The sequence below is a fragment of the Zootoca vivipara genome, chromosome 3 (assembly GCF_963506605.1).
Source record: "Zootoca vivipara chromosome 3, rZooViv1.1, whole genome shotgun sequence".
Lineage (NCBI taxonomy): Eukaryota > Metazoa > Chordata > Lepidosauria > Squamata > Lacertidae > Zootoca > Zootoca vivipara.
The window spans coordinates 90,191,585-90,217,493 of NC_083278.1; the positions used below are offsets into that span (position 1 = coordinate 90,191,585).

Below are 25,909 nucleotides of genomic sequence, written 5' to 3' on the forward strand. Positions count from 1 at the left end.
ACATTTGTTAAATAAACTTCACTAATATAATCTTTATTCAAGTGCCGAAGAGGTTTTTTTAAATAAAAAAACAGCTTTCATATACTCCTTTGTAGGAGGTACTTGCATTCTCACAGTCAATGTTTTATAACTTTTAGATACTTGCTACCTGCTGTCAACAACTGACACTCCAGCTCTTGCTAAGAGAGCACAGGATAGTTACTAGGACACACGTAGGCACTACTATTCTGTTTCTAAACTTCAGGAGATCTAGTCTGAAGCATCAGTTTTTTGGCAGGGCATAGCTCTTATGTACAGATGCAGAAAAGAGGGAATTCAGATCTGTTTTCGGGAAAATGGGCCTGCTACAGGAAATAATTTAGCTTAATGATATGTAGGGCATAGGCAGTCAAAAGTTGGTATTCATATCCCTGTCTATTTTGGAGTTACATGAACACTAGCATGATTTAATGGGTATATACTTTATAGCGGCAATTGTAAATCCATCAGTTAGGTTAGCACTTGGATTGGCCAAGACATACCTCAATTTAGGAGGAGTTGCAGCCAGCCATTTTTTCCCGCATCTACACTAACTAAAACAATTCTGCAATTTAATTTGGAAATTAATGTTTCACCAGCAAAACATTGAAGAGCCAAAGTTGTGGCAGCAAGTACAAAATAACCAAGAAGCGCATGTACACCACCGGTACATTAATGGCCTGAAGAACAATCCAATGTTCGAGTGGGTAGCAACTTAAACACATTATGTAACATTAATACTAGCATTGTGCATACAGCAAGTTATATTTTAGACTTTAATTATACAAAATAAAGCAAATAGCTTGGAATGTTCTATTTCCAGCAAAAATTTAATTCAGAGATCTTGTTCTAGATTGTAACCCATATATATTCATAGTCCAGACTAGGTCAAGATACAAAGCAAAATACATCCTGATCAAACGAAACCTTTGTACCAGCTTCCATGAATCTATGTCCTTGGAGGTGGCAGAGGAATATTTTTTCACTCCAATTTCACTTCACCTTTTAAATGCCTTTTCATGCGTGAATAAGGGCTGATAGTGTCATCCATCACAAAATCATAAAGCACCTTTACCCATGAGTTATACTGTGGCAGATTATCATAAAATTCAGGGGCCATTTTCTTCAGCTGCAATGAAAAAAATACACAATGTTATTTAGAGAAAAATGTTTTGTCAGCTGGACATTAAATAGCCAGTTTTGGGAGCAGTAACCCCACCTCATTTTAACATACCAAGCACATGAGTCTACCCACAGAACTATACTGCCTGATGCTTTATATCCTTGCTTGACCTCTGCAATCTTTGGAGAAGTCCCTGTTGGAGGTCCCTTGTAGCTCAGATGCACAACTTGTAACTACTGGAAGCCATACATTCAGCATGATGGGTGCAAAGCTGTGGAACTCCATGCCAACTGAGATTAGACAGGTAGTCTTTCCGGCTGAACGGCCAGCCCACAACTAAGAATTCCTTGTTCCATCACACATTTACTGTAGTATTAGGTTTTATGATGCCTTGTATTCTTTCATTGCCCCATTTACTATGGCTTGTTTTTATGTGCACCACTAGAAACAAATGATATACTAATATAAATTAGATAAAAACAGTATCATGAATTTAAAATGAACATTCCTCTTCAACTTTAAAAGATCTAAAGCAGGGATTGGGAGCCTTCCAGATGTTACTACAACTTCCAGTGGTCTTCCAGATGTTACTACAGTTCCCATAATCCCTAGTCATTGGTTATGCCTGCAGAGGCAGAATGGAAATTGCAACCTCACAAAATGCAGGGGGCCAGCAGTTTTCCACTCTTGATCCAATCACTTGACAGTGCTTTTTATCCCTAAAGCAGAACAAAGACAAAGCAACTCTCTACTGAAAATGACTAATATACCCAATATAGGAGTTTTTTTTAAAAAAATTGCACAGACAGAATGCAGCTTTAGTGCGCTGGTCATACATGCAATATCCAACATTCATTCACTGCATAACTTCCTAGTCAGGTAGCAGATACAAAAAGTATCTTTCCTTTGAAGAGGAGTTGGTTAAACAAACACTAAGGCCGTTTCATAGAAGAGGTTATGTTTCAAGGTCAGCTTTGGGGCTGTGCAAAGGAGTCAACATTAATAGTCTATCCAGCTGTGTCTGAGCTTTAAACGTTAGGAGCAAGGACCACATCTCTGCAGCTAAACAACTTCCCTAGATGTCTTAGTAGCTGAATATATATCATTGGTCTGAAGTAATATGATATTCTAGTTTATACATGGTACTGTGTTTATTAGCCTATTGCTGTGATTCTAAATACTGGTGAAAATATACTTTGGATCAAGTGATAAACCACTTTAACCAACATTTACAACCTTAATATATTTGCCTACCTACATCAGCAAATCACACTGTGGTGGAATACCACCAATCCATACATTTAAATTGCTTAACTCCAGGAAAGTAAATAGCTGTAAATAAACACTATAACGTACTCACCAGTGGAAGGTTTTTTCCAGGAACATTAGGGAAGTCATGGTGTTCATTATGGTAGCCAACGTTGAATGTAAGCTTATTAAGTGGACCGTAGTAGGAATATGTTTCATATCCCTTTAAAAACATGTAATGTTCGGCTATGAAGTGTCCTGAAATAGGGTGTAAGCCTAGCCCAAGCAGAGCTGCTGTTATCAGGTAGACAAGTGCTTTTACTCCAAAGACATAGTATACCATAACATCAAAGAGAAATTGAATTGACAAATTCATGATTTCAAGTCGAGAGATTGGTTTGGGATTAATAAAGAGAGGCCGGATAGCATAGAATAGGGGCTGGAGAATAATCCAAAAGAATTTTCGAAAACGGGTACAGAAAAACCATCCTTCAATGGGAAGAGGAATGTCCACGTCAACTCCTTCACCGCCAAGATAACGATGGTGATCCATGTGATATCTCTTGAAGGATACAGAGTATGGGATGCCAAGTGCGAGATTGGCAAACATTCCAAGCCATCGATTCCACAGAGGTTTACAATTGCCAAAGGCACTGTTGTGGGCAATCTCATGAATAGCCAGAGTCATGGAATGATCAAGACAACTGCCAAACACATATGACCAGAATATAACCCATTTCCAGTCCAAATCTTTAACTAGATAAACAGCAAGTAGCTGTGCAAGAACCATCAGTATAACTATCCAGATCAAGTTGTAGTCTGGTTTCATCAAAGTTTTTATTTCTGGATGTTTACCTGTTGGAGAAAAAAGAGAAAGTTTCAGTAACTGCTGTCAATAGACAAATACTCTTTGAAGATCATGCCACAATCAAGTCTTACATTTGGATTCTATACATGTTTAAAGTTTGAATACATATGGGACTTCCAGTGAGCCGCAGCCATTGGAAAGAAGCATGAGATAGCCCTCCAGGGAATCTCAAGCAACGCAGGGTTTTTTTAGAGGTTCGGCAAAGGCTACACCGACCTCGAAACCTCAAGGGGATTACCTTGGGGGACGTGGCAGCCAGTGGTGCCCTGGCGTGCTCTCCTGCTCTCCGGATTTTTAACAATAAATCCAGGAACGGGATTGAGCTGCGAGCACGGAGGGAAGGCAAACTAACCCTGCGTTGCGCAGTCTCTGGCTTCTAATGAAATCGGCTAGCTTCCAAGGACTAAAAATGAATCCTGAATTATAATTGGATATTTTTATCCGCTAAAAATCTTTGATTGGAGCTATTAACATTCGTAAAGCTGAACGGCGAAAAAAGGGAGTCTGTCCTGGCAGCGGGGAGAAGATGGCACATGGTGGAGCCTTTTAGGAATGAAGGAGGAAATACCGAGTCTGCTGAGTGAATATTTACTGAAAGACCTCAGATACTTTGTATAAAGCGCTGAGGCTGAGACTAATTCTATAACTACTGTCCTTTTATCTTGGAACGTGACCTGACTCAATTCCAAATTAAAAGGAATAAAATTGAACATATTTTGACAAAACGGAATTTGGATATTGGACTAAAAAGTATCTTAAATGAGCTAATTCATAAAGACGAAGCAGGTTTTCTTCATGGTTGACAACTGAAAGATAATGTTAGGAATATATTGGACATAATTGAATATTTGGAGACCAGGAATGATAAACAAGCTTCATTAATGTTTATTGATGCTGAAAAAGCTTTTGACAATATCTCTTGGCATCTTGAACTGGTCTTTGATCATAATAATAAATTATTACTATTACTATCTCTTGGCATTTTATGAAAGAAAATCTGAAAATGATGGGAATGGGTGAGATTTTTCTGAGAGGTATAGGAGCCAATCAATCAATAAACTTTATTTGCATAGCCAACAGCCATAGCAACAGAATACACTCAATATAGAATTAAAAACAACATGGATAAAAGGATCATATGACTATGATTATCGTTTAAAAGGTAGCCCTTAGTCTCATTGCACCCTCGAATCTGGCAACTTTTGTTGTTCTCGGGTCATTTTGATATGATAGAAGAAAGAACAACGTGGCCTCAGTTGAGCGGCCTGGGATAGTTACGAGTAGGGGTGTAATGAGATCAAGCCGCAAGTCTTTGTAGAGGGGACATGGCAGAAGGATGTGAGCCACTGTTTCTGTGTTGCCGATTCCACAGGGACAGAGTCGTTTTTCCGCTGGAATCTTTTGAAATCTGCCCTCGAGTACGTCGGAGGGCAGCACATCCAATCTGGCTAGTGTAAAAGCACGTCTGAATTTTGAGATGGTTAATTTATACAGATAGCATGACAGGGGTTCCAGCTGGGAGGGGGAAAAGAGGGCAAACCAAGGGCAGGATTTCTTTGTAATGGCCAGGTTGTTCTGTTGCTCAAGGTCCTTTAGGCGCTGTCCAATTAGCCTTTTTGCATTGGTATGGCCCATCATAAGGAGCTGTTGTGGATGGAGTCCCCAAGAAAGGAATTTTTGGTGCACTAGTTTGGACCACACACTTTTATGAGAGTCCTGTAGCACTAGAGGCAGTGGGCCAGGTGGATTTAAATTTATGCGGAGCCAGTAATTCAGTGTTCTTTGTTAGGATCTGGTTTCTACAGAGGGCAGGCTTGCTTCCAGGCGTAAGGCAGCATTTGGAACACATGGTGGAACTGCAAAAATATGTCTTGGGAATTTAGATTGAACAGTTTCGAGAATTCTGCAGTGATTGCCCGTCCAAATTTGGGCCCCGTAGAGTATCTGGGCCAGCGGTTTGGCTTGAAAGACTTCGAGGGCTGCTGGAATGTATTTGCGGCACTTCGTGTGAAAAAAGCGGGATAACATCTTTACACTTTGGGCTGCTTTCTCTTTGACCCATTTTTGATGTACGTCCCAGAGTCCTGATGCCTGAAAGACTATGCCCAGATACTTAAAGGCTTTAACTTGCTCAATTAGGTGGTTGTCCATGCTCCATCTCTGTAATCTGTGTTTCCTTGCAAAGACCAAAACTTTGGTTTTCTGATGGTATAGGAGCCATATATTCAGAGCAAAAAGCGAAATTGATAATAACACTTTGACTGATAATTTTGATATAACTAAGGGCATCAGACAGGGGTGCCCGTTGTCATCACTGCTATTTATCATGGTCCTGGAGGTATTAAATAAGAATTTGATAGAATTGTCAGAAGCGAGAAGTATAATGATGGGAGTAAAGGAGTATAAATTAAAAGCCTTTGCAGACGATTTGGTCTTAACATTAGAAGATCCACAAACTAGCATACAAGAAGCGCTGGTGAAAATCAAGGAATTTGGCCAAGTAGCAGGATTTAAGCTCAATAAAAGTAACACCAAAATGTTAGTGAAGAATATGGTTAAGAAAGAGATAGATGAATTGCAACGTAGATCAGAAATTATGGTGGTGAAATACCTCAGAATTTGGTTAATATCAAAAAATATTAATTTGTTTAAGGATAACTATGAATTCACATGGAAGGAAATCAAAAAGGACTTGGAAATATGGAATAGATCAAAGTTGTCATTTTCTGGTAGAATATCTGTGGTAAAAATGAATGTATTACCCAAGATGTTATTTCTATTTCAAACAATTCCAGTGATCAAAGGGACAGGACAATTTAAAGAGTGGCAAAAAGTATTATCGAGATTCATCTGGCAGGGGGAAAAATTTTTTTTCTTTTTAAAAAAAGAAGTTTGAATACATACAGGATGCTTTAGTACAACTCTGCAGTCTAGTATAAAATCCACATGAATGAAGTACAGGCACAACAACAGCATCACTGCCAAAATGGTTCAGGCCCAGTTTGGGGATGGAATCAGCCTTAGTTTCCCTGACAGAGGTCCTTATTTGGGAGATGGACAGGGGGAGTGCAACCCTGTTGATCTCTCAGTGGCTTTTGATACAATTGACCATGTTGTTCTCTTGGATCATCTTCATGAGCTGCGGCACAATTTCACATTGGCTTCACTCATTACAGAGCAGGATTCAGAGAATGGCATTAGGAGATGTGTGTCCACCGCAAGCAGCTGTGTCACAGGACAGTATTTTGTCCCCAGTACTATTTAGTATCTACATGAAGTTATTGGGAGAGGTCTTTATGAGTACTGTATGCTGAAGACATCAGCTGCTGTGGCAGGAGTCAGGTCAACAACTCCCACTAGCATGGGAAGGCTTTTCTCTCCTCTCCTCCCTCCAAACTGTTTGGGGAGGGGGGTTCAGGAGAGCCCACAGAACAGCACACAGGGGGAGGAGTAGGGAGATAGTTTCATCATGCAAGCAAAAAAGAGGCTTACACTAACAAGAGCAATCTCCTCAGCACCAATTTAAATTCCACACTCTAGGTGGCACTCAAAGTAAGTTTCCTGAATAGTAGACCCATTGAAGTTGATGGACCCAGCTTAGTTGTGTTCATTAATTTTAATAGGTCCACTGTGGGTAAAATGTAGTTGAATGCCACCCTCTGTGTCTAATAAAAAGTCTTCAGTGATACAAGCAACCCAGAGGCTCTCCATTCTGCACAGGGGAAAAAATGATTCTGTAGAAGACTTGAATTCACATAGTAGAACTGAGTAGTCCAAAGTGGCTTTTATGGCAGCCCCCAGCAACATTTTATCCCCCCCCCCACTTTCCCAAAACCAGGTAAGCAAGGTGCAGGACTTTGGGAAGGAGACATAAGGGCTCTTGCAGGGTCCTAGAGCCCTCCTGTCCCACCTCCTCCCCAAAGCCTAGTTAGCACTTTTTAACCTTTGGGAAAGAGGTGGGAGGGCTATAGGACCCTGCCAGAGCCTTGTGCCTCCTTCCCAAAGCCCAGTGCCTCCTTCCCAAAGCCCAGTGCCTCCCTTAGCTAGCTTTGGGAAGGCAGTGTGAGGACACCCCCTGCACACGACAAGGCAGTGTGCGGCCCACTGGTTCGTGTCAAAGTACTCCTACTTGGTATGACAAATTGGTCTGCACTGCTACTAAAATAAGCTGAAGTTTATATTTGCATACACAGTTGCATAATAGGTTTGTACACCACGAGCCTGAATTTTTTTCGAGACAAAGGAAATAGAAAGAGACATATGTACTTGTGAATGGCATTTTTAGTGTATAATTTGATCGTTGTCTCCTACTGATGCTTCTCAGGAACCAAAATGGCTAGAAGCATGCTGTTTAACTAATAATGCTCAGGGCCACCCCACTCTCCTAGCTTCTCATTTGCTAACCAAGAGTATCAAAACACCTGAGCATGTGAAAGAAACCTCTATGATCAACCTAAAACCTGAGCTTCCAAATACAGCTACAGGGTCTCCCACACTTTCCCTCCACCAAGAATCTGAGATGGTTGAGCAACTTCACTCACTTGGCTAAATCCAGCTACAGAATGCCAGTGGCAAAGTAAAGTGACTCCTCTTGCAACCTGTTGGCAGACCATTTTAAATTATGCCTGCAAACTAGACTACAGCCATCCACTCCTTCATAGAGATAGCCTACTGAAAAGCTAGTAGCTGACCAAGGAATTAAACCCACACTATTATACAGTAAAAGCAGATTTTGTTCTTTCCACCACCTTCAGCGTGGGGGTATATTTTAGCTGTTTTGTCTAAGTACACTTGGAGCAGCACTAACAGCAGGTTATTAAGAACTTGTCCCTTTCTTTTATCTTCTCTCACAACCCACAGAATGTTTGGACATTCCAAGTTACCCACTCATTTGCCATGGCAATATCTACAGTAGGTCTAGTAGGCCTACCCAGTCCTACACTTCAGAAACCCATCTTAGAATGTACCCTGGAAACAGGAAACAGATGAGAGCTCCAAAACTAAGAATCAAAGATGGGGAGCTGGGGAGCGTTCTCTGCCGGTAGGAAATTTGAAAACCACCATCATCAACATTTATTCCGATTTATATACCTCCTTTTATCTAAAGATCCCATCAAGACTTCATGTTGGCAAAAACCCTGAGAGCACCATTTCAAAAACTGTTTGGCTACCACAAAACACCAGCTGGCATGGCAAAGTCCTCAGTTAACCAGTCTGCGGGAAGCCCCAACCAAGGTCGCTTTGAACCACCTCCCCGCATATTATGCAGAGGCAGATCAAGAGAAAGGAAAGTGGTAACGTTCCGTAGCGGGTGGCCGGCCGAGGCCTTCGGATGTGACGCACTGCGTCTCTCCAGATGTTGAGAGCTCGCTCCCCTCCAGCCCTGCGAACTCCTCTCCCCATCACCCAAGACTCAGAGGAGGGAGCGCCGTCGGTGGCGTCGGCGGGGTGGGGAACTCCGCCGAGAAAGCGAAAGTTGGGGCTTCGTCCTCCGAAGACAAGAGGCGTCGATGCGGGGCGCCAAGGGCGGAGGCCAGGAGCGAGACCGGGAGGCGTCTGCCCGCCACGCCCGGCCTCCTCGAGAGACACGGAGGGGGGAGGAGGAGGACTCCAGCGCCTTCGCCCAAAAAAGGCATCGCAGCGAAACGGGAGAGAGAAAAGAAGACGAGACCAAAAGGGGAGCGGCAGGCGGCGAAAGTGCGCACTTACTTAAGATCTCCTTGCGCCGGTTCGCGTGCGGCTGGTCCGTATAAACCCACTCGAAATCCTCCCGAGCCACGGTGTTCCCCATGGCTCTTCCGCGGACTCAACCCGGTCGCCTCTCCTCGGCCTGCTACGTCCGACCCCTCCAGGTACCTCCACCCAATGCCGCTTCCAGTAATCCGCTGCTCGGCCGGGGCTGCAACTGGGGCTGCTTCTCATCTAGAAGAAGAAGAGGAGGAGCTCCCGCCCCTCCTGCCGGTACCACGTCCCCCTTAGCACAAGCTCATTGGCTGCCGTGGGCGGCGACGTCACGGAAGCAGATTAGCAGCCGCGTCTGGAGGAGGAGGCGGGGCGCGGGGGGGGTTTAGAATTGATGTCTTCGAATGTGGGCTTTTCTCTTTGCGCGCGTTTCTCTCTCCACAGTAAAACGCCGCGGCGGCTTCGTTCAAGGGGAGCAACTTTGTTAATCACGCTAGCCTTGATTATAATAATGACGCGACACCGTGAATTGCCGCTTACATTTATTGTAATTTATTATACTTGCGTTACGGTAATAGTACGTTATTAACTTGGAGTGAAGTAGGGCTGAGAGAGCAAGTGACGTGATGGAGGAAGGCTGTCGTTTCAGTCAGGAAAGTCGGTTAGTTCCCTGAAGGTTGGGAGCGAGAGACACAAGAGGAGGCCCGGCTGAGTTTCAGAAGACAGACAGAGCCACGTCTGCTTTGTCCTCTTTCCTGCCTTGGTTTCCAAACTTCTTTTACCACCAGAAAACAGCTCCGCACTTTTGAGAACTGCTCCTCAACATTTCTCTCGGCCACTGCAATGGCGCCCCTAAGGGTTTCGCACTGCTAAGCCACAGGTTCAGCTTTGGGACCTTCTCTTGCCCTCTGGCTTCGAAGGTGCCCCCGGGATGGACTTCTTGTCTCGCAGCTGCAGTATCAAAAGCCGCTGCTGGGTGAATCTCTATCCCAATTCTGGGCATGCCTACCTTACAAGTAAGTGTGCACCATTTTTCATTATTTAGGGGTCTAAAATTGCCAGATGTGGCAGGCTCAAATCCATGCATGTATTTTTGGCACTAAAATTCTGCATGTTTGTACAGGCTTCCTGGAGAGGGAGGATGTGGGGTACCTCATTTAGAGCAGTGTTTTGCAGCAAATAAAATTACATAAAATTGAATTACGTAAAATTGAATCCAATACCAGAAACAGTGGGTGAATCCGATACTATAAACAATGGGTCCGAGCATGGGCGTAGCCAAGGTGGGACAGGAAGGGGCCTAAATCAATAAAAATAAAAGCATAGCTGAGGTTCTGCCCTCCCCCCCAACAAAAATCCTGCCCACACTCATGGGTATGAGTCTGAGCTTTTAGAACATGTGCCAATTAAGATTCATCCCTTTTGGAAACAGACTGCACTCTTTAGAGTGGATTCATAACCCTTTTACTAAGACTATATTTCATGGCTAGAAGTCCAGGATGGGTGTATTAAGGCCAGATCAATCTCCCCTACTGCCCCTAGCATGCCATACTTTGTTCTTAGGAAGATTTCCTGTACAGGATGTTAAAGCCTGACACTCAATAGGCATTTATTGCTTACAGGACTTTTCTGTCGAACAGAATGACTATGGAAGATTTGAGAAACCAGTTAGAATCTGTAATGTGCACTTGGATACTGCAGGCTCAACTTTAATATTTTCTTTTATCCCCAGCGCTCTTAGAGGCTGCTGCACATCAATTTATGGCATTTGAAAAGGAGATAGTGAGTTACTCAGGAGTGATAAGAGGGCTGATTTCTAAGATTTATAGGTGACTCTTTAAATCTGATAAGGAGTAAAATAATTTGCTACATATACTGTGGGGGAAAGGGCTAGTTAGACAAATAGAAATAAATGACTGGAATGCTTTGTGGTTAAAGCCACCATATAAAACAACATCTGCTATTTATGTACTTGCTCACCCCGTCAAGGGGACCTCGGACCACCGACCTTCCGGTCGGCAAGTCCAAGCAGCACAGTGGTTTAAACCACAGTGCCACCCGCGTACCATTAGATAAACCCTAATGCTTATCTTATATGTTGGAGAGGTTGTGGTATGGTTGGTACATACTTCCATATGTGATGAATTGCCCCCAGGTACAAGTGTTTTGGGAGTTGGTATGCCAAGAGGTTTGTGCGATTACTGGTCAATGGATACATCCATCTCCAGCATTCATGGTGTTCAATATGTTTGTGGATAGAAATTTAGATCATAATCATAAAGAACTGTTGAGTCATTTACTCTCGACTGCACAAGCAGTTGTAGCTCAGAACTCACTGGTCAATGTAAATATTTACCAGTGGTACAGCCTGCTATGTTATGTTAACTTACCTTTCACATACATCTGTTTTGTTTTGCATTATCTTTAATTTGTATTTCCAAAGCTTTGTCCCACTTGTAAATGTCTAAAAGAAAAATAAAGGCATATCTCACTTGAACACTCCCATCCTTCACATTATTTTTCTTGGAAGTTCTATTGAGTCTGTTGAAATTTTAAATTCTCTTCTGTACTCCAGTTTTACCTATCCCTGACAGACAGAAGTAAGCCCACTGAAAATTGCATAGAGAAATAGGTGATAATTAAGAAAAAGCAGTGTGACTATGGAGGGGGGCAGAAGAATGGAAGGAGCTACTTGTCTGGGGATGCATTTGCCCTCCTTCTCTCTCACACACAATTTTTCTACGGGAACTTTTAAAGGTGCAGGAACCTTGAACATGCTTGCATCTGGTTATATAAGCAGGGCTGGCCAAAACAACTGAGGCACCCAAACAGTTCTACCACACAATCTGAAAGTTTCACTTCAGCAGTCTTGGTGTCATTGCAATGGGCCCTGCATAGCCTCATGGATTGCATGCTGCTGCTTTGTTGTTGTTTAGTCGACTCTTCGTGACCCCATGGACCAGAGCATGCCAGGCACTCCTGTCTTCCACTGCCTCCCACAGCTTGGTCAAACTCATGTTCGTAGCTTCAAGAACACTGTCCAACCATCTCGTCCTCTGTCGTCCCCTTCTCCTTGTGCCCTCCATCTTTCCCAACATCAGTGTCTTTTCCAGGGAGTCTTCTCTTCTCATGAGGTGGCCAAAGTATTGGAGCCTCAGCTTCAGGATCTGTCCTTCCAGTGAGCACTCAGGGCTGATTTCCTTAAGAATGGATAGGTTTGATCTTCTTGCAGTCCATGGGACTCTCTGCTTCTTTAGTGCCCGTAAAAACAATGCTACTTCAAGCCACTGTTTGGTTTGTTTGTACAGTCAAACCAGTCCCTCTAGGCATAGAGCAATTAACTTGGACTACCTGTTCTAAATGTGGCATGTACCTGTGTTGTACGTTTGATGGAATTCTGAGACAGCATTCATTGTGCTGTAATGTTCTAGAATGAGGGAGAAACAGTACCATTTATAAAAGGCTGGTTGTGTGCCTCTCTTCCATGTCGCTTCACACAGAGAGAGGTGGCATCCGTAAAGAAAACCAAAAGCACATTGAACGTGTTATGTCACATGTAACAAGCACATGTGGTCACTTATTTAGTAGTGCACACAATTAATTGAACACTTGTGTGTTCTTCACACCTGATGAAGTATATTGAGTTTTCCTAGAAGAATGTGGTATCTGCATGGAATAGACTTGCACATCCAAGATGGAACACAGGCCCTGTATATCAGCGGCTCAAAAACCTATTTCGGCTGCATGTCTCGGATAGCCAAACTTGAGGCATTGGCTTGGGCAAATCACAAGCTGAGCAGGTCTGGAATCATTGCAAGTAATGTACTGTTCATTTCCCCTGAAATAAATAAGCCGCACAATCCATCTCTGCTAACGTAAAGCTGTACACAGGAATCACACCAAACATATAAGAGTTTAACCATTTATAGAAGTCCCCCCTTCTCTTGTCTCCCCCAACCTTATTCTGTATACAGTAGTAAAATCTCACATCAAATATAGCATCTGTAGAAAGAACTTTATGATCTGAAAATGGAGACAATGTATGTGCTTTTTCACCCAAGAAAAGTGTTTAAAAACACATTTTTAAAAAACAAAACAAAAGGGGGGTAGTTAGTCCTGCTTACTTCAGTTTGGCTCAAGTAAACCTATATTTTTCTAGTTTGTACCAGAATCCTATTTTAAAAAATTAGAGCCATTACTTAAAATAAGGGGCACTTAATAAGTAACTGCTGCATAATATACTTCCCCCACTTATTTTACTTCATCTAATCAAAGTATTGTCTGCAAGAAATCTTACCAGTCCTAAGTAAACAAACTGAGCAAATAACAGTGACAGCTATGCAGGTAGAAAGCAAAGAGGCGTGATGACTACCCCATGTAGAAGCTTTGAGAGGTTGCCTTCAGGGACAAGATAGCCCTATCTCACTCACAGGTTGATTGCTCCTTGGTTATCACAAAAAATGGCCTCAGGGATGGGCTGGAGGAAAGGATCCATTAAAAGAGACCTATTCCATAGGGGCACAAGGATATCCTCTTGTATTGAGGATAATGCTGTAGGGAGTGGAGGAGGGGCTCCTAGTACTATGTGAGTCAGTTGATCATTGGTGACATAGATATGTGAAATTGGTGACATAGATATGTGAAATGTATGCAGACCACCCCTTCATGGATCAATGCCTTGTCGTGGCGAAGGGGCTTGAATAACTCAGAGAAGCTATGAGCTATGCCATGCAGGGCCACCCAAGATGGACAGGTCATAGTGGAGAGTTTTGACTAAACGTGATCCACCTGGAGAAGGAACTGTCAAGCCACTCCAGTATCCCTGCCAAGAAAACTCCATGGACAAAGACAACAGACGCTGGAAGATGAGCCCCTCAGGTCGGAAGGCGTCCAACATGCTACTGAGGAAGAGTGGAGGACAAGTACAAGTAGATTCAGAGCTGATGAAGCGGCTGGGCCAAAGCCGAAAGGTCGCTCAGTTGCGGATATGCCTGGAAGCGAAAGGAAAGTCCAATGCTGTAAAGAAAAATATTGCATAGGAACCTGGAATGTAAGAACCATGGATGGAGGTAAACTGGATGTGGTGAAAAATGAGATGGCAAGAATAAATATTGACATCCTGGGCATCAGTGAACTAAAATGGAAGGGAATGGGCGAATTCAGTTGGGATGACTATCATATCTACTACTGTGGGCAAGAATCCTGTAGAAGAAATGGAGTGGCCCTCATAGTCAACAAAAGAGTGGCAAAAGCTGTAATGGGATGCAATCTCAAAAATGACAGAATGATCTTGATACGAATCCAAGGCAGACCTTTTAACATCACAGTAATCCAAGTTTATGCACCAAAGCTGAAGAAAGTGAAATTGACCAATTCTATGAAGACCTACAACACCTTCTAGAAATGACACCGAAGAAGGATGTTCTTCTCATTACAGGGGATTGGAATGCTAAAGTAGGGAATCAAGAGATAAAAGGAACAACTGGCAAGTTTGGCCTTGGAGTTCAAAATGAAGCAGGGCAAAGGCTAATAGAGTTCTGTCAAGAGAACAAGCTGGTCATCACAAACACTCTTTTCCAACAACACAAGAGACGACTCTACACATGGATATAACCAAATGGGCAGCATCGAAATCAGATTGATTATATTCTCTGCAGCCAAAGATGGAGAAGCTCTATACAGTCAGCAAAAACAAGACCTGGAGCTGACTGTAACTCAGATCATCAGCTTCTTATAGCAAAATTCCAGCTTAAACTGAAGAAAGTAGAAAAAACGACTGGGCCAGTAAGATACAATCTAAATCAAATCCCTTATGAATGGATTGTGGAAGTGAGGAACAGGTTTAAGGATTTAGATTTGGTGGACATAGTGCCTGAAGAACTATGGATGGAGGCTCGTAACATTATACAGGAGGCAGCAACGAAAACCATCCCAAGGAAAAGGAAATGCAAGAAAGCAAAATGGCTGTCCAACGAGGCCTTACAAATAGCGGGGGAGAGGAGGCAAGCAAAATGCAAGGGAGATAGGGAACGATATAGGAAACTGAATGCAGATTTCCAAAAAATAGCAAGGAGAGACAAGAGGGCCTTCTTAAACGAGCAATGCAAAGAAATAGAGGGAAACAATAGAATGGGGAAAACCAGAGATCTGTTCAAGAAAATTGGAGATATGAAAAGAACATTTCGTACAAAGATTACCATAATCAAGGACAAAAGTGGTAAGGACCTAACAGAAGCAGAAGACATCAAGAGGTGGCAAGAATACACAGAAAAATTATACCAGAAAGATATGGAGGTCTCGTACACCCCCAGGTAGTGTGGTTGCTGACCTTGAGCCAGACATCTTGGAGAGTGAAGTCAAATGGGCCTTAGAAAGCACTGCTAATAACGAGGCCAGTGGAAGTGATAATATTCCAGCTGAACTATTTAAAATTTTAAAAGATGATGCTGTTAAGGTGTTACACCCAATATGCCAGCAAGTTTGGAAAACTCAGCAATGACCAGAGGATTGGAGAAGATCAGTCTACATCCCAATTCCAAAGAAGGGCAGTGCCAAAGAATGCTCCAACTACCACACAATTACACTCATTTCACACGCTAGCAAGGTTATGCTTAAAATTCTACAAGGCAGGCTTAGGCAGTATGTGGACCGAGAACTCCCAGAAGTGCAAGCTGGATTTCGAAGGGGCAGAGGAACCAGAGACCAAATAGCAAACATGCGCTGGATTATGGAGAAAGCTAGAGAGTTCCAGAAAAACGTCTACTTCTGCTTCATTGACTATGCAAAAGCCTTTGACTGTGTCGACCACAGCAAACTATGGCAAGTTCTTAAAGAAATGGGAGTGCCTGATCACCTCATCTGTCTCCTGAGAAATCTCTATGTGGGACAAGAAGCTACAGTTAGAACTGGATATGGAACAACTGATTGGTTCAAAATGGGGAAAGGAGTACGACAAGGCTGTATATTGTCTCCCTGCTTATTTAACTTATATGCAGAATTCATCATGCGAAAGGCTGGATTAGATGAATCCCAAACCGGAATTAAGATTGCCGGAAGAAATTTCAACAACCTCAGATATGCAGATGACACAACCTTGATGGCAGAAAGTGAGGAGGAATTAAAGAACCTTTTAATGAGGGTGAAAGAGGAGAGCGCAAAATGTGGTCTGAAGCTCAACATAAAAAAACCAACACTGGTGATGGCCACTGGTCCCATCACCTCCTGGCAAATAGAAGGGGAAGAAATGGAGGCAGTGAGAGATTTTACTTTCCTGGGCTCCTTGATCACTGCAGATGGTGACAGCAGTCACGAAATTAAAAGACGCCTGCTTCTTGGGAGAAAAGAAATGACAAACCTAGACAGCATTTTAAAAAGCAGAGACATCACCTTGCCTACAAAGGTCCATATAGTTAAAGCTATGGTTTTCCCAGTAGTGATGTATGGAAGTGAGAGCTGGACCATAAAGACGGCTGATCGCTGAAGAATTGATGGTTTTGAATTATGGTGCTGGAAGAGACTCTTGAGAGTCCCATGGACTGCAAGAAGATCAAACCTATCCATTCTGAAGGAAATCAGCCCTGAGTGCTCACTGGAAGGACAGATCGTAATGCTGAGGCTCCAATACTTTGGCCACCTCATGAGAAGAGAAGACTCCCTGGAAAAGACACTGATGTTGGGAAAGATGGAGGGCACAAGGAGAAGGGGACGACAGAGGACAAGATGGTTGGACAGTGTTCTCGAAGCTACCAACATGAGTTTGACCAAACTGCGGGAGGCACTGGAAGACAGGAGTGCCTGGCGTGCCATGGTCCATGGGGTCACAAAGAGTCGGACACGACTAAAGGACTAAACAACAACATGCAGACCACATGGCGACTTGCCTGCCTGGTGCAAAGACAGCAGATACCACATGCCAGCCACATTTGCTTATGACATGAAGCCAAACTATGGCTTAGCACAAATGAGCAAACATGGACTTCCAGAAGGAAGTTCACAGCTACTTTGCTCCTCTTTCTGTCCTGCTGCTACACTGCTGTAAGCAAAGCCATGGTTTGGCTTAGTGTTATGTCCAAACCCAGGATCATGGTTTGTTGTTGTTGTTTAGTCGTTTATAGTCGTGTCCGACTCTTCGTGACCCCATGGACCATAGCACGCCAGGCACTCCTGTCTTGCACTGCCTCCCGCAATTTGGTCAAACTCATGGTTTATTTGTCAGTAAATCGGCCATCCCGGGGGCCAGTTGTTAGACTGGTCCCACAGGCCAAATATGTGATTGCTCTCACAAACGTGATGAACAACACACAAGTCAGTAAATAAGGCTTAATTGCTTTATTTACATATAAACAAACTGGGAGCTCTACATCATGGCTCCCTCTCTCTGGCATCACAGCCAGTAAAGAGAAAGAACAAAGGAACAACAGTTCCATGATAAACATCCTGTCTACGTCACTTCCACTCTGTGGGAATGAAAACACATACAGTCATATGATACACAATAAACCTATGACTGCAGACAGGGAATGAATCCCAACAACCTCCCCCGGTTTATGCCCTGTGCTGCAGTTCACCTTTGGAACTACCTGCAACTGGATTTGGCATTGGCCATACCATCTTGCACTTCTGATAAGTCATGGCTTCATAGCTCTTTGACTATCAGGAAATTGCACAGTTGGCTTTGTTGGTACACACGCCCATTTGGACGTGGTCCAGCTTCCTTCTCCAAGGAAAAATGATCTTCACCCATACAGCCTTTGGGCATGGTTCACTGTCTCTTGAGGACAAACTCTGTACCCTTCTCTGGACTCCGGGTTTTGAGACCTGTGGTGAGCTACTTACAACAGTGTAATCCAAAACATCTGTGTTAGCAAACTCTTCAGCATACACATACCCTTGTGTGTCGAGCCGCCTACAAACAGCGCCATCTTTTAGCAACTGTGCTAGCAAACTCTTGCACTATGGCAGTGGAAACTCTTGTGAGCACATCTGCTGTTTATAACAGCGAAAAACTTACTATGTAAGTCACCAGCAATGGGGTTGTCTAACTCATTCACACGCTGCACTGCACTCAACAGAGTATAAACAAATTGGTATGAAGCTTTAGTACTCTGTACATGCCTCAATACCACAGGAAGAAGTTATGCTCCCTGTTTTGTGACTTTCCCAACCCACATGTCAGATGCACTCACTGGCAATCTGGCTTTTTCCAGGTCTGTCACTGTCCCTATCCAGGGAAAAACTTGCAAACTACCGTATGTTTGCTGAGCATTGTGCTCTCTCTGTGTGTGTGTGTGACTTTGGAACCCACATGTCAGACCCTGTCACTGGTATCTATAGACTTTTTCCGGGTATACTACCGGTATGTGTCACTGACAACACCAACTTTCTCCCATTTGCAACGTTCTGAACACTGGTACTTGACCATTTTGGTGACAGACATATCAGCATCTGGGAAGTCTTCATGCTTACAACTTGCATAGAAAAATATGGTTAACAGACAATACATTACATGTTGCTCTAACCTCCACCATCCCGATGTGTACATAATAACACAACATGGACTAAGCCACTTCTGGCGCAACGGAACACTGTGACGGAAACCAGAGCACACAGAAAGGCCATTTACCTTCCTGCCGCAGTGGTACCTGTTTATCTACTTGCACTGGCATGCTTTTGAACTGCTAGGTTGGCAGGAGCTGGCACAGAGCAATGGGAGCTCACCCCGTCACGGGGATTCAAACCGCTGACCTTCTGATTGGCAAGCCCAAGAGGCTCAGTGGTTTAGACCACAGCACCACCCACATACTTCATCCTTACAGGATTCTTAGCTTCCTGACCTAACCAGACCGATTATCCTAATTCTTCTTCATGCACTTTAACTACCAGTATGTATCACTCTTGTTGCTTTTCCCTTCAGCCTTTCTCTGGTTCCCACATCCACCCTCCATTCTCTAATTTCTCTGCCTATCTCTCATTTTAACTCCACCCAACATTCCATCCCACTTCCCTACTGTACATCTATATTCCATTCACTCTTCTGTTGCAATCAGGCGCTAAGATTTTGCTAAGATCCATTCCTAAATCTTGTCTTCTTTTCCTTGCTGTCACACAATATTAAAAAAATAATAATAACCTTATAAACTGCCCTGGAATAAATTCTATGGAAGAGGCTGAAGCATGACTAGGTACTTTAAAATACTCAAGCACATATTTGCTTGAAGAGTGCATATTTTAATTTAGATGCCTCTGGGAAACTAATATAGTGGCCTATGAACAAATTAATTTTTTTTCATTCGTCTTCAAAGGGGCAGAGGGAGTAGAAAACCCAGGACTCAGCCACATGTACCACTCCTAACAATGCCCCTGGGAACAGGACTGGTGCAAAATATTGTGCCGGCTTCATTGGATAGCTTTAGCATACTCAGGAATCAAGTGTTCTGTGTCTCTTTTGTAGGAAATGTTGTTGTAGGAATTTTAAGGTCATATATATAAAATAAATGTTCATAAATGTACCAAGCAAACAAGTATGGGAAGACAGGCCTGAAAACCATTTTGACTCCCAAACTGACCAAATATTTCTGTGCGAGGAGGGAGGAAATGAAAAAAACCTCCCCTTTGTCTCTCTGCTCACAGATCCTGCCTTAAGGGCACATTTAAGATATGAATAGGGTGTGAGTCTGTGTCCTGGCTCAGGAACTAAGTATTTATCATTTCAAAACACTGGCTAGGCCCCCTGGTAATCCAACATTAACAGGTAACTTGCCATACAGGAGATAAACAAGGTACTCAGATTTCTGCTGTAGACAGCTCCTTTCTATGATGTAGGATGGTGTGCCTTGGGGTTGGTCTTGGGCTGCACCCCTTCTGTGATGTATGTATGATGTATGTATGACGCTTCTAGAGGTGGCTCTGATTGGAGGGGGGAATTTTAAATTGTTTATATAAGGGTGGGCAGGCTTTTGTTCGGGGTTCTTCTCCTTTGTCCTGCCATGAGGGAAGACCCTGTTGCAACAGTCAATAAAGATCAAGCTTACTAGCTGCTTTGCTCCTCAATATTCTCTGGTTGGCTCTGTCATTTCCTCTTACCGATGGAGAACTCAGTAAGGCTCTTATGTACCCTATAAGGGACTAAGGCCAATGTATACTTTTTGTGCATTCTGCAATCTCCATTTTTGGAGTTTCCACCAACCCTGACCCCTCCAACATTTCCATTCTTTCTGCCACCAGCTTACTCCACCCTCCCCTAGGTTCTAGGTTTTTAGCTGTTCTTATTTTTATCTGTAATTTGCCTGTCAGGGGGAAAAGTGGAGTATTAACAACAACAACAGCAACAGCAACAACAACAACAACAACAACATAATGTATGGAGAAACAATGGTCTCAGGTTTTCCCATAAAAGGGCCAACCATGCTTGAGAATGGTATGTGTTCTAAATAAAACAGATCAGGTCTAAACTTAATTCTCCTAACTGCAGCGTTTATTACCTGCTGCCAATTTTTAACTACTATTCAAATAGTTGGAGCAAGTCTGATTATATCATTGGATTATCTTGTTTCAAACACATCACATGGTGTTGGGGTGTGGGAGACAGCTTTGGTTCCATCCTTTCAAGAGTTGCCTCATGAGTAAAGGAAGGTTGAACCTTTCTATCCCCTGAAGGGGATGTGAGGAAACAGAAAAACACAAAACAGTAATCACGAGACATTTCTTGCACCAGAAATTGTAATCTGAGAAAGACTTAATGGTCAAATAGGAACAAATCACTTTCTTTACTGCTTTCTTTATAAGCACAAGGAGGAAATGAGAAATAATACATACTGTGGAATTAAGTTGCTGGCATACATGTTAGATCATTATATTTTTTGTTGGCATCCATCTGTCTCAGGGGACAATGGAGTGCGCCTCCAGGGGTGAAGTCAAACCACTGCATTAGCAGCACCAAAGTGACCTCCCAGGGGCACAAGCCTAAGAGATGTGTATGGAGGTCCTGGACTGGCCAAACAACAAGACCACCCTCTCAGCCTCACTAATGTGGAGCCAAGGAAAGCAGAGCAATACATTTGGCACCAGCTTGGCTGCAGGAGTTGCCAGAAGAAGGTGTACAAGGCGCCACTCAACCAGTTTAGGGACTCCATTCCGGATCTGTGAAGGATTTACTCCTTAACCTTTTCTTCTTCCTAAAATATCCCGCAAGGCAGCAAAGGTTTAGGATCCCCTAACATACACTCCATTATAATAGAAATGAGATTTAATAATTTAGGAATGGCTAAAGGAAATGTATTGACTTGCTGGCAAATAATAACTTGCCACACAAGGAAATGAGGCAACCTATGGAACAACATCTGGGTAAAAAAATTGAGCTGGGTAAAAATTCCGCCCAAAATCAAACCTGACTGTAACTTAAAACCTATCTCCTTGTATGTTACCCCAAGTATATCTGTTCCTATTAACACACAAAATTAAAGCAAAATAGTTAACATTTTGATTAGTATCCCATCCTATTCACAGCCAATGCAAAAAGCACTTATCTGTGCTAGTTAAAGGACATGACTTCCAATGGAATAGACATGTCTGTCAGTTGCAGCAAAAACATTATCTTGTGGCATATGCCATGAAATAGCATCTGATGTATTGAGCTCTAGTCCACAAAAGCTTTAAAGCCTCACTGTAGCTGTTTGTTGAGTTAAACTGTGCATTTTTAACAGTTACCACCTTGTCAGGTAACCAACACTGCTGATCTCAAGAGGTTTCTACATGTCCTAAATTATAGGAAAAACAAACTTGCCTAAAGAGACCTGAATGTTTACACTAAGTAGATGGGCAATATTCCATCTTTTACCAGAGTTGTGTATATGGTCACCTAGATGAAGAGTCCTTTATCTAAAAATTCCAGAGGCTACAGACAGATAAAAAGAACAAACAGTCTTGTAGCACCTTGAAAGCTAAGGCAGCAATTCCATGCACGCCAACTAGTGAGAAGTCCCCATTGAGCTCAGTGGAACTTATTTCTGAGTAAATTTGCATGTGTCATACCAGATTTGTTGTGACAGAGAAATTACTGATTATAGCAGAAATATATGAAGGTGGTGGGACTGGGGACATAATGATATCAAGTTTAAGGGTTTATTTCCCATGATCCTTAAATTCTCAAGAAGACAGTCTACTGTTACAAAGTGGAAGCTTCTTTTTTGGGTATCATAACAAAGGAAGAACTGTATTCCTTTTTACATGAAACATTACAGTATTGGCGTCTTTTTTCTTATAAATACATGTCTTATTTATCCTGTCCTGTTGCATTTATGAACAGGATGTTTAAAGAGTGGTAGAAAAGTAGAAATTCCCTACCTTTTCCATGTATGCTTAAAACCAGTGTATTTGGTGAATGGGGGAACACTATTGGCGGGGGTGTGGGGGAGAACCTAAAAGACATCAGACTGGAATAACTTTAATGGGTCTTTTGATCCAGGCCAGAGTGCTCTATAATAATAATAATAATAATAATAATAATAATAATAATATATTATTATTATTATTATTTATACCCCGCCCATCTGGCTGGGTTTCCCCAGCCACTCTGGGCGGCTTACAACAGAAAAATGAAATAAAATAATCTATTAAACATTAAAAGCCTCCCTAAACAGGGCTGCCTTCAGATGTCTTCTAAAAATCTGGTAGCTGTTTTTTTCTTTGACATCTGATGGGAGGGCGTTCCACAGGGTGGGCACCACCACCGAGAAGGCCCTCTGCCTGGTTCCCTGCAACTTGGCTTCTCACAACGAGGGAATCGCCAGAAGGCCCTCGGTACTGGACCTCACTGTACGGGCAGAACGATGGGGGTGGAGACACTCCTTCAGGTATACTGGACCGAGGCCATTTAGGGCCTTAAAGGTCAGCACCAACACTTTGAACTGTGCTCGGAAACGTACTGGGAGTCAATGTAGATCTTTCAAGACCGGTGTACACTGCCACAGCCTCTCGAGAATGTGTCACCTGACTCAAAAATCTTACTCAATTAATTGGAAGTTTTCCAAAGCAATCTTAAGCATGTTTACTCAGAGATCAAGCTCTCAAAGTTTAGCAGGGCTTACTCTCTATGAAGCACATTTAACATTCCAGCCTTCATCACTTAAATGTGCACACATTTCAATGCAAGTAGAACAATAGTTCTCAAGATTCTTCGTTTTTCCATTATTTGTGCATCTGTCACAGCAGATACCACCTTAGCAGAGGCAATCCCACTGTATGAAAGAGAAGCAGAAATATTTATCCTTAGATGATGCCTGCCTACCATATGTAAGCTAAAAATAAGTTTGCAGTATTTTTTTTTTTACTGAAATGACTGAAAATCAGAAGAGTTTATTGAGGAAGCTCATATATTGTTCTACACCTATCAAAATAGTTGGGAAGAGAGAGCTGGGTTGTCAAATTCAAACAGATGTTTGGAATTGGGTTTGGCAGTGTGACCACAACAGACAGTACAAACTTGAAATAAATTGGGTTCCCCCCCCCTTGGCATCTAGTTTACAAGATTATGTATATCTGTGATGTAAAATGGTGGTGGTGGGGGTGTATTTAAAAAGCCCAAAAATGTATAAAACACATCCCTTCAGCTTTGTTCACCGGCCAGTGATTAGTTTTATGCCGTGTTATCATTTTTTCTGCCTCCCTTCTCTTTCTATTGGTCTTTCATATGAACGTGTTAGTTTTCTTCAGGCTGTGTATACGCCATACATTTAAAGCTCCAAGAATCCTGGAAATTCACAAAGCTATAATTCCCAGCACAATTAACAAACAACAGTTCCCAGGACTCTTGGGGGGTGGGGAATATTTTTTAAATATATGGTTTGTATGCAGTCTCTCTCAGCCGCAGACTGATGTTGTCTTTTACAAGCAACCTATCTTTCCAATGCAGCTTTTCCTGCAAACAGGGATGCGCACAAAGCACATCATGCATAATTACTACAAGCAGATAACAGACAGCTAATTCTAGATTTCAACTTTATGAATATTTTTGCCATCCATCAGTTTCATGAAAATATGCAAAATGTGAACTTCACATGCACATGTAATACCACGTATCTGTAGATACGGTTATATTGCTTTCTAGAAATTATGTTATTCCTTTTTGAAATTGGGTTTCTCCTGTTTTTATCTTGTATACGACTCTGATGGCCTCTGGCTGTAACATGACACGTTTCTGAGATGGCCATCCATACTGAACATAAGCATTGCATAGTCACTCTTGATCTCTAGCATAGGGGTAAGGTAAAGGGACCCCTGACCATTAGGTCCAGTTGCGGACGACTTTGGGGTTACAGCGCTCATCTCGCTTTACTGGCCGAGGGAGCCGGCATACAGCTTCTGGGTCATGTGGCCAGCATGACTAAGCCGCTTCTGGCGAACCAGAGCAGCGCACGGAAATCCCGTTTACCTTCCCGCCGGAGCGGTACCTATTTATCTACTTCCACTCTGATGTGCTTTCAAACTGCTAGGTTGGCAGGAGCAGGGGCCGAACAACGGGAGCTCACCCTGTCGCGGGGATTCGAACCGCCAACCTTCTGATCGGCAAGCCCTAAGCTCTGTGGTTTAGACCACAGCGCCACCCGTGTCCCTAGCATAGTGGTGGGGTACACTTTTTCTGTAATCTGCCAGGGGATGAATACCAGCAGTGGTCAGGACATCTTTTTCTCTCTGAGCACACACACACACTTACCTCTTCCTCCCTGTTCTTCAGATTGCCAGGGGAGGGACAGGCCACTCTTAAAAAGTCCTTTTCTTCCATCTCCTTCCATTGTCATGTTTCCACCCCCTACTGCCCTCTTCTTTTGGGTTCCCAACAACTACCTGATGAATCAAGGTTCAGCACCTAAGATCTGGTTGTGCGTAGAATAACACTGCAAAAGCAATAGTGTCCTGATACCAAGATGAGGAACCAATTGAAATACAGGAAAATATCTTTACTAAGAGCGATGAACTGTTGTGGTATTGGCGGAAGTCTTTATTTGTTCGTTTTGCAGGTAGCTTTGTAGTTCTCTGTGTTTTAATTTAAGAATCTGTTTGTAAAATAGTCTAACAATGATTTACTGTTATCCTAGTGTATGTGTGTGTGTGCACACACACACACACACACATGTATTTTCTTTTTTCTCCTTTTCTTCTCTTTCATACTTCTCCTTTCTTCTATAATTTTATTTTTCCTTTTTAATTTTTTATTCTTTTTTTATTTACTTAATGTTTGACGACTGTAAGTTTTCTTCTAATTATTTGTGTATGCAACATAATTCAATAAAAATAATAAAAAAATAAGAAATGTGACCAAGGGTTGTCCACATCTGCTTTACCATTACTAAGGACCTGCTCTTGGTAGAAAATCGTTTTAAAAGAATAGGGAGGCCATGTTCCTCAGAAAAAGAAGGGAGAGTAACATGATATGGGAAACACATTTTGATTACTTGCTGCCTGTAATTTAGATGGCAATAACCAAAGTCTGTGCTCCAAAGTGTTTACAATGTTATTACATATCCATATAGGCACTCCATATATTTATGATACTAGAGAGCCCACTGCATATGCCACTGAATTGTGCTGCTCTCTCTAGTGTTGCCAGCATTTGCCATAGAAGTATGTCAAGAAATGGTGGTACAGTGGTACCTCTACTTACAAATTTAATGCGTTCCGAACACACATTCGTAAGTCGAAAAAAAATGTAAGTCGAAGCAACCCTATCTAAAAATTCGTAAGTAGAAACATTCGTAAGTAGTTATTCGTAAGTAGAGGTACCACTGTAGTTTAAAACAGCCCCCTCAGACTATTGCAGGCTCCGATTCTTACCTAGATTCTAAACTGCTAAGGGCTTTGAAAGGTATTATCAAGAATCAGGTTCTCACATATTTTCCTCCTCCCTGTGAACATCAGAGGTCCAGCTGGGCGCGTCACTCCTTCAAATAACAAACCTAGCAGGGAGCCATGAGGGG

The 25,909-nt window shown here is 42.6% G+C and overlaps 1 protein-coding gene across 1 annotated transcript; it reads right to left on the reverse strand.

The window, feature by feature from the left end:
• Positions 1–12: 12 nt before the first annotated feature.
• On the reverse strand, positions 13–9,190 carry LOC118083211 (sphingolipid delta(4)-desaturase DES1). The gene is made up of 3 exons (XM_035111422.2): positions 8,967–9,190; positions 2,502–3,244; positions 13–1,147 (listed from the first exon to the last, which is right to left on the reverse strand). The coding sequence occupies exons 1-3, from the start codon at positions 9,046–9,048 to the stop codon at positions 1,001–1,003; spliced, it is 972 nt and encodes a 323-aa protein (XP_034967313.1). The 5' UTR covers positions 9,049–9,190; the 3' UTR covers positions 13–1,000.
• Between the last annotated feature and the right edge of the window lie 16,719 nt (positions 9,191–25,909).

What these genes read in the sequence shown, in the direction of transcription:
- LOC118083211 (XM_035111422.2), bottom strand. Translation starts at nt 9,048, where the DNA reads ATGGGGAACACCGTGGCTCGGGAGGATTTCGAGTGGGTTTATACGGAC. An exon ending in CCGGCGCAAGGAGATCTTAA is followed by an intron (nt 3,245 to 8,966) that starts GTAAGTGCGCAC and finishes TTTCTCCAACAG; the next exon opens with GTAAACATCCAGAAATAAAA. An exon ending in CTGGAAAAAACCTTCCACTG is followed by an intron (nt 1,148 to 2,501) that starts GTGAGTACGTTA and finishes TTTTCATTGCAG; the next exon opens with CTGAAGAAAATGGCCCCTGA.